This window comes from Eriocheir sinensis, chromosome 51 (genome assembly GCF_024679095.1).
Source record: "Eriocheir sinensis breed Jianghai 21 chromosome 51, ASM2467909v1, whole genome shotgun sequence".
NCBI classification, from domain to species: Eukaryota; Metazoa; Arthropoda; class Malacostraca; order Decapoda; family Varunidae; genus Eriocheir; species Eriocheir sinensis.
In genome coordinates this window covers 6,317,353-6,333,473 of record NC_066559.1, presented here as the reverse complement: position 1 = coordinate 6,333,473, position 16,121 = coordinate 6,317,353, and the positions used below count along the sequence as shown (strand labels likewise).

Genomic DNA, 16,121 nt, shown 5'->3' with positions numbered 1-16,121 from the left:
CTGTACAGGGCTACGCTTACTGGTCTGAGCATGCGCAGTTCACGAGAGACCAGTGTTTGTTAACAAAAGCGCCAGCTTTAGACGATAGGACACCAAATAACACAACACTGGGTGCCTTCAATACCATGGCATGCTCACAAACGAACATGGAATATCAATTTTGAGGCAGTGAATAATCATTTTTTGGGCAAAGTTAAATGAGTTTTTATCTTTGATATATTGATTTTTGAGTAACAAAAAAAAAAAAAAAAAAAAAAAAAAGTGTTTTAATGTTGATGATCTAAGTATGAAATTTCTTCACCGAAGATATTTCATACCCCGAAGTTTGTTCATACAACACCGGGCCACGCATGCGCAGTAGGTAGACAATGTTTTTTTTTTTCCGAGAGTCGGAAAAAAGTAGCGATTATCGCTAGTTTGTTTAAAAAGTAATGAAGATACCGATATTTATTTAAATAAGTAGCGGATGGCCGATAACCCGATTTTGTTATCAGTGATAAAGTATCGCGATAACTTATCGCAATAACGCCCAGCTATGGTTGTACATTTAAAACTGATTTGAATATATATTTTAATAAAGTCATACAAAAACACGTTTACTTTTGTTGCCACTTTCCATTTTAGGTCAGCAGATCAGATCAGGTTCAGCATCTTTGGTTCTGACTGTTCTCAGGTAAATTTCCTTTTTAAGCATACTTAAGTTCAGTTTTTTCTCAATACTTGTTAGTTTGTGATTACATCCCTACTCATGGCCTTCACTATGTAAGATGGTGGGTGGTTTTGAGGGTCAGATTTTGAGTAAAGAGAAGGGTACAGCTATGTAGTTGCCTATCAATGGTATGTAGTGGAATATGGAAATTTATATTAATCCCCATTTCTTATAGTCAAAAGTCCTCAGTTTCTGCTCGCAGCTATTCTGACCTCAATCATTTAGTTTTCTTCAAACACCTGATCCTCCCTGATTCCTCTCAAATCATTTAATATCAATGCCTTGTAACCTCAGTCTCTGCCTTGTAGCACTTAGTCAGTAACTATGACACTTGCATTTGGAAGCTCTCCATAAGGCAGTAACCACAGCAGGTCCCCATTTCTTTTTTTTCACATCAGCAGAACTTCTCTCATATTTCTGAACCCTGTCAGTCCATATGGCTCTGTATTCATCACTTACCCAACCCACATCAGGGTTATGCATATCATTAATTTCCTCTGCAGCCAGTTTTTGCTCATTCATGCCACATCTCACTTAAAGATTTTTAGTTCCCTGATCATTCATCATTTTATCATCCAGACTCATTACTTCTACTACTACTACCCATCTGTATCCAATAGTCCACATGACTAGGGATTGTTTCAATGACTATTGCATATTTTTCTCAATGGTGCTCAGACGTGGTTGACCTCATGAAAACTGTTCTGATTAAGTCAACACTCACTTCATGATTTTTTTTTTATTTATGTCATTATTTTGCCAGTTCTTTTCTGCTTTGATTTTTCATAGAGCATTGCAGTTGTATGCCATCCTTCTTACCAAAAACTAATTTTAAAATCATGCTTCTGATCTTTATTGATTGAACATCAAGTTGAAATCTTCCCACAGTGCAAATCTTACTGACACCTGTTGCATCATTACAATACTGTGTTATATTTTGAATTTATCTTTTCTTTCTGAAGGATACAGTCATCAGAGCTCATCACATAGAGGTTTAAATGTCATTCATTTCTTTAAGTTGGGTGAGTAGCTAGGAGTTCACATCAGTAATCAACTGTTCATTTAACCCTGGTAAGATAACGTGAAATTTTCATCACAATTCAGGTAACGTGGTTGCATATGTGTTACCATTACTTTGGAGCTTCATAGCTCAGCAGTCATTGAGCAGAATGTTACCATTTTTGGTGTGAATATTCTTACATCTATCTGCAACAATACCAAAAGGCAATAAATGAAACTCAATTGAAACTTACTTGTTTTATTGACACTAATGTAAAGAAAATCATAAAAAAATATATATTTACTGTTAACCCCGAAAAGTTGGGTTCCAGAAAGAAGGTTGATGGGTATGAAGGGTTGTGGCAAAGAAAGAAAGTCTTGAGCTACATTTCAAGCCCTGGTTGAGTGCCGTTGGCCCAATACTGATGAATCTGAAAAGAAAAAAGTTTGTTAGTCTAAAAAAAGACGTAAATTCAAAATTGTTTTAGGAGTATTAAATATTTATGCATCTAAATGAAATGTAGTATAACTATTCTACAATCATCTAAAAACATGCTAGAACCCCCCAAAAGTAATTTTGAAAAATTTAAATTAGTGAAAAATCCATTTTACTGAGTACATCCGTAAGAGTGCCGTTATTATTATATTATTGAAATTGTGCTTGATTATAGCTACAACCATAATAAATACAACAATAATATGTTTGGGACACTCACCAGCCATCGTGGCACATCTGGCACATGCACATGAGATGGGCAGGGCAAGTGGCCTTGTGGCACCTGACGCACAACATCCGGCAAAAAAGCACAACGTGGCATCACCAAATCCAACATGGTGACTCGAGTGGGTAGCTACACTATGTGGCTTTATTGTTCGTACATATGATTAAAATATTTCCAATAACAAAAATATTATAATAAAAAACGTAACAGTTTTGCAGTTGCAATAAACAATGCTTACCAGGTAACGCGGTAATGAAAGAGCAACCAGAAACAATTTGATGTCCAAAAACACTATGATGGAGTATGATATGGAGTGTTACATGTCTTGCCTTCATAGAAGCACGGTGTAGACTAAATGTTGCCGGGTAAATTATGAGCCTCATGCCACTTATTGTAAGATTATTGGTAAAGGTTTATGCAGCTTATTGATCCAGATTAATGATGGACACCACTGCAGTGTCTCTCACACACACACACACGTAGCTTATAAAATATGCGAGGAAGTGATAAAAAAACAATGGACGAAATTTCTAGAACATAATATAATTACAGAAAAACAGTATGGCTTTAGAAAAGGGCATTCATCTGTAACAAACTTACTGAGCTTTTACTCAAGAGTGACAGACAAAACACAGGAGGGGGACTGGGTAGATTGTGTGTATTTGGACCTGAAGAAGGCTTTCTTAATATTTTTATTTCAAAAGTAGAGATTCGGCAGTGTCAATATTGTGGTCAAATGCAATGTCATCGATGAGGGTGGTGGTAGTTTGAATGATTATGATATCCTATGTGAATGTTGTGCACAATGTTCAAATGACTGATATGTTGCAATCAGAACATATTATTGTATTCACAATAATCTCTCAGCCACCACCTGCATCCACTGGATTCTGTGTTCTTTTTTCACAAATCTGAATTCTTTGACTTTTGGCTCTTCTTTAAACCTTTACAAACCTTGACCGTTATTTTCGGGTTTCAGCCATGAGTGGTCGAAAGGGAAGGCCGCCAAAGAGGCAGGTGTGGCTGCTCCTTGAAGAGTGAAGTGTAAATGAAAGAGATGCGCAGGTAGACCTTGGTGATACTTCTCTTGTTAGATGTTCTTCAATTTGTTATCACTGACAGTACAATTGTATATTTAACCTTTCCTCTCGCTATTGTATGTACATCTTATAATTTGAATATCTATATTTTAATAAAGTCATACAATAAAACATTGCTTTCATTGCCTCCTTTTCCTTTCAGGTCAACATGTACTCTCAGGGGTTCGACCTTTTTGGTTCTGGCTGTTCTCAGGTAAAATTTTATTCATGTTGTTAATCAATGAAGGATGAATGATCTTAAGCATAACTCATAAGTTATAATCATACCAAGGATCACTTGGTTGCAATGCTTTTTCTCTTAGCTCAGTGTTGCACCTTATTGTATTATTTGAAGTAGTTACCTTTTTTTTTCGTCTGCACAGGAGTGACATTGCTGTCGCTCTCCCACCATAATAATCTACATAACTTCCTTCCATACCAACCTACGTAGTTATTTCTTCTTTCCCTGGTCGCTGGACATCAGCTATATCAATAAAAAAATAAAAAAAGTTTCCTATGACCATCTTCCTCTGAGTTCACATTGTACATTATTGTATACCACATTTACCTTGTATACCCATTTTAGTGCCACACCAATAATCTTTTTCATATTCATCTTTTCTTGGCCTATGTATAGAAGACCTCCTCAGTATACCGACACATACGATCTTCCCCTAGCTGCATGTTACCATGGCCCTCGAGACTTTGCATTTCTGCCCATTTTCTCTGCAATGTTGATGATTTTTTAAATTTTTTATGCAGTATGAATTTATTCGTTTACTCTCGAGTTATGTGCCATTGTTTCTCATGCATGACATATCGATCATAAACAGTTTGAATGTATCCACATTCGTAAAACCATTGAGTGTTTTGAAACATTCAATCAGTTTTCCTCGGAAGGCGTTTATTCAAAGAGAACATAAGAGGAGAACCTTAACTGTAGGTTTTGCTGTGCAAAGCAGAAATCATCTTTGTTATATACCTTTCATTCGTTTTGCTTTATTTGCTGCATCAATGCATTGCTGTGAAATATTGGGGTTTGACGCAATTTTGACACCCAGGTCGTAGTAGACACTGTTGAGTAATATCGTCATTTATATGTAATTATGAACTGTAACGGACCAATAATTGAGCTCTGAGACACCACTGTAATAGTAACAGATACCCGAGTCCTATATCTCGATAATAGCTAGGGCGTCCGCCCCACGTTTCGAGGGCCGGGGTTCGAATCCCGCGGGGGGATTGAAAAAAAAGTTCCGAACAGATAAATTTCTCGTGTGCTTTGAAGAATTGTGTGATAGGGGAGGCAACGAACTCAGTGTGTATAGTTTCGTAGAGTGACCACGTAATAACCCAAGGCCGCCCAGCCAAGGCCGCCCAGCCCCGGCCGTCACTTGGCAAGCGCTGGTGAAGGAATCAGCTCGCAGCCGCAAAATAGCTCGCATCTTGCTAACTGCTTTTATAATTATTTCACTCACCGCTGTCGTTTACTTGTTGTGTTTCGGCTCCAATACACGGCACAAACATCAGAGCAATGCTTTTAATTAAGAGAAGACTTTATAACAAACGAACAGGACATGCACATTTTAGAAGAAATGTCTGTTGGTCTGGTGTGTTGCTGTCTTGCCGGGAATATCAACCATCACAAAGATCACATGTGCACAAATTAGGATGAGAGCGGGAATTCAGAGAAAATGGAAAAAAATAATGGCAGTAGAAAATGGCAAATAGGATGGGAGGGGAGAGACTGGAATAGAAGTGGAGGGGCCTGGGGGAAAAGGGGAGATTTACCCTATCCTAAAATCTCTACTCTTGGGCCCAACTTTTACTCCTATCACTCCATTCCAGGTAAAATTTCTTGCTGTGTATTCCCCAGAGCGCATGCGTAGTGGACAGCAGAGCGACTTATTCTGCGAGGAGGTATTTCTCGCGTCACCAGCCGCCGCACCGCCGCGCCGCCCACTTGTTGCACGTGAGCCTCCTCCCGCCCCTGCAGCGCCCTCAGCAGTGTCACCATGGCGGCTGTGTATCGGACGGTCATCAGGAGGCTGGACAGAATGGTCCCGGCCAAGTTCCAGCCGTTTTGGAACCACCCGGCTGGTGAGTGGTGGTGGCGGGGGCTGCAGGGACAGACCTCCTAGCAGACCCTCCCGGGCTGGTGGTGCCGTCGTCCTCAAACCTGCAGGCTTTCTTGAGGGGGAGTTGAACTGGCAGCGTAATATATTGACTCATGTTATTTTTGTACAGTGTTAAATGGTCGCGTCATGGTGTTTGAATAGGTGGCTGGGTGTTACTCCAGGATCACACCCGGCTCACCAGTGGCCGACACTGTTATTCCCTCATAGATTATGATATGCCATCTAATCATAACTGATAACTTTCCGTCTCAAGTTACTAATTTCTGATAGTTCAACTAACTAACCCGGTAGCAGTGGGGATCTTGTTTCTTAATAGTCCCTCTAAGCGAGAAAAATGAGAAAAAAATCACTCACACAAACCATTTTATAACATGTATGAAAGCATTTGTGATCAGTTTATGTATCATCTATTTTTGGGGGCATCTTTATCATGGCACAAATTTGGGCCGTCGCTGCTACGGATTAAGCAGTGATTGATTATATAAATCTAGCCAGAAATTGGCTGACCTGGGAATATTTTAATTTGCTACGGATTAAGCAGTTTTGAGTATTTGATCATATGGGACTTAAAAACGGTGTTGGGTTACTAGTCTTTGGCTGTGGTCATCCTCAAGACAGACAGTTCTTACCTGTTTCATATTATGGAACTTATCGTTCCAAATCTTTCGTTCCCTTTGTATATATATATATATAGCAAATTGGTAAAACTAACAAAGTTAGGGATATGTTTCTTTATTGCATTTCTGCACCGGGCCTCAGGTCAGGTTATGTTAGGTTAGGTTATATGTAATATAGATTAGTTTATTAGTGATTAGCAAGAAAAGCACATGTCAGATTCATTTGAAATATCAAAAGTATCAGAAAAAAGTTTCATTATCGGACCTGGAGGATGACCTGAGCTGAAAATTTGTCTCAAGTGGTGATAGGTTACTATCCTTGGCAACAAAAAATTCATTATCTATTTGATTCATATGGGGCTAAGAAAGTGAGAGGTGGTAGCATGCTGGCTCAATAGTAGCTTAGTCCAGAGGTTCCCAAACTTGACCATACCAAGGACCCCCAGACGTGGTGAGTCCCAACCGAGGACCCCCAACCAAACAAAACTTATCATGACCATACTGGGATACCCAGTTCTACCCAGTGCAACATAGTACATTCGATATTTACTTATTCCAACACTTACAATACATAGAAACCAGACGGATGGACCAGCCGATCCTCCTGAACTGGGGAAGAGAGTCACGAGACTCAAAAGAGTGACGGTTTGGGTGGCGACGGATGGGAGTTGTTATGTTGTAATTAATTTGAAAATAAGCTTATGATATAAATAATGATATAATAAAGATGTCCAGCTAGCTGCTAGCACACCGAAGTATCAATACCACTGACACTAGGATGATAGAGAATTAATGCTATATTTTTTTATTGTATAAAGATTTTTTCTGGAGAGTTGAAAAATATTAATTTTTTCCATTGTGTCATGGACCCCCTAGGGCCTTCTCCCAGACCCCCAGGGGTCCGCGGACCCCAGTTTGGGAACCTCTGGCTTAGTCCACTGTTTTTAAGTGGTTGTTAATCTGAATTTTTAGCTATCAGTCATTATTATTGTTACTCGTTATTATTATTATTATTATTATTATTATTATTATTATTAAAAAAACATGGTGTGGGAGATGGAGGCAGAAGAGTACAAATACTGTAGGTTGTAACCCCAACACTTTAGACACAAGAAAGTAAGGATAAAAGAAATAGGTAATGTGGATAGTAATTGAAATAAAGCTCTGGGAAAACTCAGGATCAAGCAACAAAAACTCGATAAATGAAAATAGGGTCATATTCAGGTGATTTTAAATTAGTATAAGAGCAATGATGTTTGGATTGATTATATAGCTATAATTGTTACCAAAATGTGTTTTTTATGTTCTGTAGTTGCATCATATTAATTCAGTGGAGTGGTAGTTAATGTTCATCCTAACCTGATTTGCCATGTTGCACAGTTGTTATTCCAGAAGACCACCTGTCTACCTGGTGAAAATTTAACTACTCCAGACAAAGTTCAGTGTTTAACAAATCTGACTACCATTTCGGTAATTTTGGTGGGATTCATATTTACTTATTAGTTTGTTAATAATTTAGTCATTTCAATATTTATATCACTAAAGTCTCACATTCTACTATTGCTGACCACCACTGCAATAATAGGAACTCTAATCTTATTAATTTCAAATGATACCAGTGTCTTGAAACATGAGAAATTGATGTAGCCTGGAAAGGGAAATTACTTCCTGGTGTTGGAAATCAAACCCACGACCTGCCAGATGTGAAACCAACTCTCTACCCAGTCGGCCAAAGAGGTACCTCATGGCTAAGTGGATTTTGGGGACTTTCTGCTTGGGGCATGTTACCACAATTGCAGTATTTCTACTGTTCGTGACTAACACAAACCAAAATGATACTCAGCTACACAGGAGGCAAAGGAGACAATGGCCTCAAATGTTTTCTTACATTAGTGTGTGGGTTCACTCCTGTAACTACTGCATTGCATTATTATATGTACTATTATCATTATTATTGTTACTTTTATACTTATAATACTTATTATTATTATTATTATTATTATTATTATTACTTTTTGTTTTTTCAACATAAGCCAGCATGATAATGTAGACTGTTAGCTTGGTGTGGATTGTTAATGTGAAATATTAGACTTTGTTTATGTTGTTGATAGTTTAGGTCCTTTCCTTGGTTATTTTGATCCAAACTACCAGTGTGATCTTAAGGGGCTTGCTATATCTCTTTGGGATGCTATGTTGGCTCATTACATGGATTATTTATTTATTTATTTATTTTTTCTTACTTTTGATGTTGTTTGAATGTATATTAAAATATGGTGATGTTTGAATTTCATATTTTTCAAAAGAGTGCCATAGCATTAAAAAAAAGTTGTTTTAAATTTCATTATTTTGGTCTGCAACTTGCGCTGGCTGCTCCACGTAAACAAGCATGGTGATGGCAACTCGGGCTGAGTGGTCATGAAAACAATTTGGCTGTAATTTTTACTTTTATTCATCAAAATATTTCATCCTGACTTTTTCAGATAGCCCTCCCATTAATTCATAAATCAAGAGTTACTTTAAATTTTTGCTCCTGCTATTTGACCTTGCACTATTCAGGACCCTACTTCATAGTACAATGCCCTTTTCATACAATATCTGGCAGGTGATAATTTTAAATTTCCTTGAAAGATGTTGACAGAAATGTCATTACATTTTTATATAAATACTATGATAACCTACATGGAGTACATATCTGAAACTTTTCATGCCTAACCTACCGAGTCACCCTTGTCCATGTGGAACTTAATTGGGTCTTCCTCTTGCCCACTGTCATCAATTGTGCTCGTTTCCTTTTCAACTTGTCCATTGTTCAGTATTTAATGTCATTTAAGGTGACTGCATGCCATACCAACATCAAAGGTTTTAGCATGTTCTGTGTAAAATATTAACAGTAATACAGTTTTATGGTCTTGCCTGTAACTAATGTATGGTATTAATAATAGTTTTCCACAAGGCAACAAAGAGAGATGATGTAAGGTCATATTAGTAATTGTAAGGAAATGAGGAAGGAGTGGAAAGTAAAGAGGAATAGTAAGTGGCATAGGACCATGAAGACTTAGTTGAGTTGGGGGCTGAAACTCAAGCCAAGGGGTTAAGGCCTCTAAAGCATCCATTTGTCTCAGCCCTCACATGCAAAATCACCTGACCTCAGCTTCACTTGGCATCATATTAGGGGGAGAGAATCCTGTGGTTGTTTGCTCTCATTCACTAAAAATTATATGAGGTTTGATGCTTTTCTTAATGGGCAGCTCCAACCTGTTCTTACATGGACAGATTTTTCTTTTAAGTGATGCCTTATCCTGCATTCATGGTTCATCCAACTCCCCATTGCCCCACTTGACAAACCATAATCAAAGTTGGACCTAACAGACGAGTGTCCCTATGTTCACCACTTAGGTATTGTTAATTGTTTTTAGTGATGAGAAGCCACAGTTTGCATGCATTTGATAGATTCAACGTTACTCGTTTATATACATTTAAAGGATTTCATTGTTGTAAACTAAGAAAATAATGCCAGCATTTATAATTGTGCACTAGAAATAAGGGATGGTCCTTTCATTCAGTGACATCATCTGTATTCAGACCGATTCTTTTTCTTCCTTAGGTCCTAAGACAGTATTCTTCTGGGCACCGTCTTTTAAGTGGGTAGGTGATTTGAGTATCACTTTGGTCACTGCTAGGACTTGTATGGTTGGCAAATATAAATCTATTTCATAATTCAGCAACTAGTAGTAATTCTCATGCCACCTGCTTCTCTTATGTTATATTGGATCTGTCATATGATTTTGTTTTCCTTGTAATTTCTTGTATTGTAAAATATTCTATTTATGAAGTGTTTTTTTTTCTAATTTTCTTGGGAACATTAGATTACATCAGTCATTCAAGTAGAGAAATGAGAAGCAGACTATAGATATAGAAAAAAATCTGAAACCAGACCAGATTAACATGGATGGTGTAAGGGTGTATGAAATCATGTGTTATGCCATGTCATGACTTATGTTTTCTAAGCATTAGATTTATATCCTGAAAATTTTCAAATTTTATTCTTTATTCTTTCAAGAACTGTTGTGGTAGTTGATTTTAAAATCCCTTGAAAGATGTTTGTAGAAATGTTTTTATTTATTTATTTATTTATTTTTACTAAGATATCCTTCATTGTACTGGGATATACTATATGTATTGTGTTTTAATGCCTGAAAGGAATACATTATTGGTATTTGTTACATACTTTATTTTGTGTTATTGTCGGTTCCACGAGAGCTGGCGGAGATTTTCCTTGCGGATTTGGTATCATTGCATGGGTGATGGTACTGCGTGCTCATTTGCAAATTCTTAACTTGTTCTGATGCGTATAAAATTGACTCTGTATTCCTACCAAAACCTTTTTTAAGTTGTAAGATAACAAACAGATGCACAGATAAAAACTAATGCAATAATATCTTTATTGAAAAGTATGTACCTTTTTAACTATTATAAGTTAATCTGAAACGACATTCATAACAAAACTAAGTCAGAATGCACGTAAACGAATGATGTCCAGCGACTGTTGAGGCTAGACTTTTATTACTACTAGAAGGTGCTAGGCTTCAGTATAATTAACTCATTTATTGTAAGATTTCTTGGTATATTTTTAGGCCTGGCTTAATCATAATGTGTTGTGATGCTACGGAGTCATAACGGAAACATTGGCCTAAGCCAAGAACTTTTTCATTTCTTTCATCGTCCTATCTTTATTCCTGAAATACATTTCTGATATTTGTGGGTAATAAACTAATAAATAGCCACAAGGAAGAGCAATTATAAGAATAACTACATTTATATACCAAAAGTGGTGCTTTTAAGAGGTAGCAGAGGCCGAGAGATAGTAGGCTATGTCATGCCAAACAAAATTGCTGCAGCTTAGATCTAGTAAAAAACAGCCAATGAGCAGCGTGGAGACTGTCACTCAAGCAACGACGCCAAGTCCGCAAGTCCACCCCTGAAGGAAAATCTTCGCCAGCTCTCGTGGAATCGACTATAGTGAATAGTGTACACAGTATTCATCCAACTCATGGAGCCTCTCCCTTACAAACTGTCAGGAGGTAATGTTTCTAAATCTGTTCCCTCCAGAGCTTGGTGATTGCTGGCCTTGGTGATGTGGCTCGGCCTGCTGAAAAGCTGTCTGCTTCCCAGTCCGGTGCCCTGGCTGCCACCGGCACTATCTGGTCAAGGTATGGTCATGGCTGAATTTTTTTTTCACTAATTAGAAATGGTCCTTGCTTCATGCTGTTTTATTACTTCCACTTATTCTACCTCAAATGGTTTCCTGCAATTTCTACCATCAGACTGACTATCTTATACTCCTTCACCTGTTGTAGTAATTGTTTTTATCTGTTTAAATATACAGATATTGCACTGTTCAATACACCTTAGCACCAATGGGAGGCAGCATGCTAAAGGAGTTAGGCATACAGCCAGGGGTAAGGGGAGCTTTGTGATGAGCTCTATTCATCACATATTCAGATTGCACTACTAAAATTGATACTATACAACTCTGTACATAGCTAGTAAAATGATGTTAAACTCTCTTTAAGAAATAATATAATAATGATTTGCTGCTGTGGACCAATGGATCTTTGAATGTGTGTGCTTACCTCCTCAACAAACATAACCAACACAGACCATTCTTACATTACTTTTATAGGTGACTCCATAATATATGTCATTCACTCTCTTCATCATATTCTTTCATAACCATTCTCACTTGTTGCCAATCACCTTACCATTTAATTATTTCAACACAAGCACTCCGTGTAAATATTTCTGTTTATATTATAAATGCATATAGACAGATTGATAATGATACGTAAATGATCCACCAATCCTCCCCTAATAAGCACTCCCTCTACCAAACTTACTTTTATCCACTAGTCCTACCACCAACCCTTCCCCTATCTATCAGTCCCTCCACTTATCCTACATTAGCCACCAGTCCATGCCCTATCCACCAGTGTCACTATCAATTCAAATCTTCTCAACTCGTGTCACAGTTTTCTTATTTACCAGTCTTACCACTAAGCCTACTCCTGGCCTCAGGTACACTAGCAACACTAAACCCTCCTCTATATGCCACTCTTTGCTCCTGCCATATATCTGCTTGTACACTGATGGCATGCACTCCTTATAGGTACTCCCTGGTGATCGTCCCAAAAAACTGGTATCTGTTCAGTGTCAATGTGTTTGTGGCCGGCACTGGCATCTTCCAGCTATGCCGCATTGCCCAGTGAGTATCCTTCAAGTTGTTCTTCCCCACCACAGGCTCAAGGGCCAATGAGGCTGAGATGAGCACTGAGGCCATGCTCAGCTTAGTGTATTCCTTTACCTGTACCATACCTGCCTGTGTACAGTAATACCCTGCTTTACATTATTTCACCATATGTTAAATTTGACTTTATCACTGTTGTAGAGTAAATCTTTGTTTAGTGAATTCCATTATGTCACTTTATGCCACTCAACAACATTGCCTATGCCAGAATAAAAGGACATGAGCCCACTCAGTCAAACAACCACACATACAAAAAAAGAGAAACAAGCAATAAAACTGTAAATAAGCTCAATAATGTGTGGAAGGCCATGGACAAATATGCATCAGGCTAGAGACGAAATCACTCCTGAACTTTCATTAGTGCAGGCCAAGAGGAATGGAGGCACTCATTGGTTAGTTATATTTTTCAATCATATAGACACACAGAATAGTCAGATTAGTTTTCAATTTCACCAATAGAGTAGATTTGTTAACACCAGATGCAGTTCATAATTTATTTCCCTGAAAATAGCTTTCCTGACACGCATGACGCGCCTCATACTCTGCTTTGTTTATGAGCACTGCTGCCCTCATGGCCACCACCTCGCCCTTGCTGCCTCATTGCAAAAGCCATATTAAGGCATCTTTAAGACATCATGTTTGGTTTAGATAAAAAAGCAGGGTACATTATGAATTTTGGAACCAATTAATGACGTAAAGCGGGGTTTGACTGTACTTAACCCTTAAAGCGCAGGCTTGTTTTGCCGTGCCTGTCCTCCCACGCGGGCATATTCAGGCAAGAACGTACCTCACTTCAACCTTTTATACCTTCCCTTCTACTTACCTCATGTGACTGAATGAAGTATCATTGTAAAGTACATACCCTTAACTGTCCTTTGATGTTAATTTGAAGACTATATAACCATTGCTAGAGCGAGTATGTAATATTGAAGTAGGATCCTTGAAAACACATTATTATTGACAGTTTTCCACCCCTGAGGACTTCCCTTCTACAATTTAGTAATAAAAAGCATAACTTTTACACATTTTATATGAAACACACCCAAAAAAAAAGAACTTCTGGGCCTTCCTGATGCCCTTGATGGGTGCTGAGGTCAAAGGGCCCCTGTCTTGTGGATGAAATTCACTGGAAGGTGAAATTAGGTGGGATGTCTAGCAGACATCATCTCACTGCTAACACAAGGCACACACTGAGCAATAATTTGTCAAGGGAGCATGGTTGGGTATTGTTTGAAAGAAAACGACATGCTTACTTTACTTTGCACAAACAAGTTGAATTTGATGGCGCGCTAAGTCAAAAAAATGTCTTGTTGACTATTGTCGACACCTGTGCTTTAAGGGTTAAGGATTGTTGAATTATTTGTTGGATCTGGTAAATGTACTGTCATGGACAATTCACATATATAATTTGAATTCCCATAATGTAAAAGCATGTTAAAATTGAAAATGGAGTACTTCATTTCCATGGCTTACTTATACCTTAATTTCCTTTGCATAATCACATACTTATAACTAAATATTTGAGTAGTTTTCAATGGCCTCTTCATAGGCTAGAGAGGTGTATATCCCTTCATTAGATCACATTATTCTGGCTCACTGATCAACTTTTTTTTATCATTCTGGATGTTGTGCCATCTGCAATCTGATGCCTTAGACCTTTTGCTTGACGCGGTCCTGTTTGTATTTCAGCTACGAGTGGTCAAAGGCGAAGGCCCTCAAAGAATCATAAAGAACAGGAGTGGCTGCTTATTGAAGGCTCAGCACAGTGTGGTTGAGGGAAATGTCATGAGGAGAGAAGGCAATAGTTTGTTGTTAATTAGAAGTGCTCAAACTTGTCATCATTGAGAATAGAGGTGTACATTATAAGATAGTTGTACATTTAAAACTGATTTGAATATATATTTTAATAAAGTCTTGCAAAAAAAAATGTCTACTTTTGTTGCCACTTTTCATTTCAGGTCAGCAGATCAGATCAGGTTCAGCATCTTTGGTTCTGACTGTTCTCAGGTAAATTTCCTTTTTAAGCATACTTAAGTTCAGTTTTTTCTTATTACTTGTTTTGTTAGTTTGTGATTACATCCCTACTCATGGCCTTCACTATGTAAGATGGTGGGTGGTTTTGAGGGTCAGATTTTGAGTAAAGAGAAGGGTACAGCTATGTAGTTGCCTATCAATGGTATGTAGTGGAATATGGAAAAATTTATATTAATCCCCATTTCTTATAGTCAAAAGTCCTCAGTTTCTGCTCGCAGCTATTCTGACTTCAATCATTTAGTTTTCTTCAAACACCTGATCCTCACTGACTCCTCTCAAATCATTTAATATCAATGCCTTGTAACCTCAGTCTCTGCCTTGTAGCACTTAGTAACTATGACACTTGCATTTGGAAGCTCTCCATAAGGCAGTAACCACAGCAGGTCCCCATTTCTTTTTTTTCACATCAGCAGAACTTCTCTCATATTTCTGAACCCTATCAGTCCATATGGCTCTGTATTCATCACTTACCCAACCCACATCAGGGTTATGCATATCATTAATTTCCTCTGCAGTCAGTTTCTGCTCATCCATGCCACATCTCACTTAAACATTTTTAGTTCCCTGATCATTCAACATTTTATCATCCAAACTCATTACTTCTACTACTACTACCCATCTGTATCCAATAGTCCACATGACTAGGGATTATTTCAATGACGCATATTTTTCTCAATGGTGCTCAGACATGGTTGACCTCATGAAAACTGTTCTGATTAAGTCAACACTCACTTCATGATTTTTTCTTTATTTATGTCATTATTTTGCCAGTTCTTTTCTGCTTTGATTTTTCATAGAGCATTGCAGTTGTATGCCATCCTTCTTACCAAAAACTAATCTTAAAATCATGCTTCTGATCTTTATTGATTGAACATCAAGTTGAAATCTTCCCACAGTGCAAATCTTACTGACACCTGTTGCATCATTACAATACTGTGTTATATTTTGAATTTATCTTTTCTTTCTGAAGGATACAGTCATCAGAGCTCATCACATAGAGGTTTAAATGTCGTTCATTTCTTTAAGTTGGGTAAGTAGCTAGGAGTTCACATCAGTAATCAACTGTTCATTTAAAGTCATAACAACCTTGCACTCTTTTATCCTCATCAATTTATGTGGAAAGGCAACCTATTGTAAGATTATTGGTAAAGGTTTATGCAACTTATTGATCCAGATTAATGATGGACCCCACTCTCTCTCTCTCTCTCTCTCTCTCTCTCACACACACACACCAGTGTAGCTTGTAAAATATGCGAGGAAGTGATAAAAAAACAATGGATGAAATTTCTAGAACATAATATAATTACAGAAAAACAGTATGGCTTTAGAAAAGGGCATTCATCTGTAACAAACTTACTGAGCTTTTACTCAAGAGTGACAGACAAAACACAGGAGGGGGACTGGGTAGATTGTGTGTATTTGGACTGAAGAAGGCTTTCTAATATTTTTATTTCAAAAGTAGAGATTCGGCAGTGTCAATATTTTGGTCAAATGCAATGTCATCGATGAGGGTGGTGGT

The 16,121-nt window shown here is 37.7% G+C and overlaps 1 protein-coding gene across 6 annotated transcripts in view; it reads left to right on the top strand.

Annotated features, from left to right (window-relative positions):
• LOC126982602 (mitochondrial pyruvate carrier 2-like) overlaps nucleotides 1-16,121 on the top strand; it is a 34,784-nt gene that overhangs the window by 15,401 nt on the left and 3,262 nt on the right. Inside the window, exons 1-6 of one of the 6 annotated variants that reach the window (XM_050834793.1) lie at nucleotides 3,702-3,723; nucleotides 5,358-5,609; nucleotides 9,869-9,909; nucleotides 11,374-11,474; nucleotides 12,431-12,526; nucleotides 14,258-14,575. In XM_050834793.1, coding sequence (XP_050690750.1) covers nucleotides 5,525-5,609; nucleotides 9,869-9,909; nucleotides 11,374-11,474; nucleotides 12,431-12,526; nucleotides 14,258-14,297 — 363 coding nt within the window. In that variant the 5' untranslated portion in view covers nucleotides 3,702-3,723; nucleotides 5,358-5,524 and the 3' untranslated portion in view covers nucleotides 14,298-14,575. Of the gene's footprint in view, nucleotides 1-3,701; nucleotides 3,724-5,357; nucleotides 5,610-9,868; nucleotides 9,910-11,373; nucleotides 11,475-12,430; nucleotides 12,527-14,257; nucleotides 14,576-16,121 lie in introns of those variants that run through there. The other 5 variants (XM_050834788.1, XM_050834791.1, XM_050834789.1 and 2 more) reach the window with 5 other exon arrangements.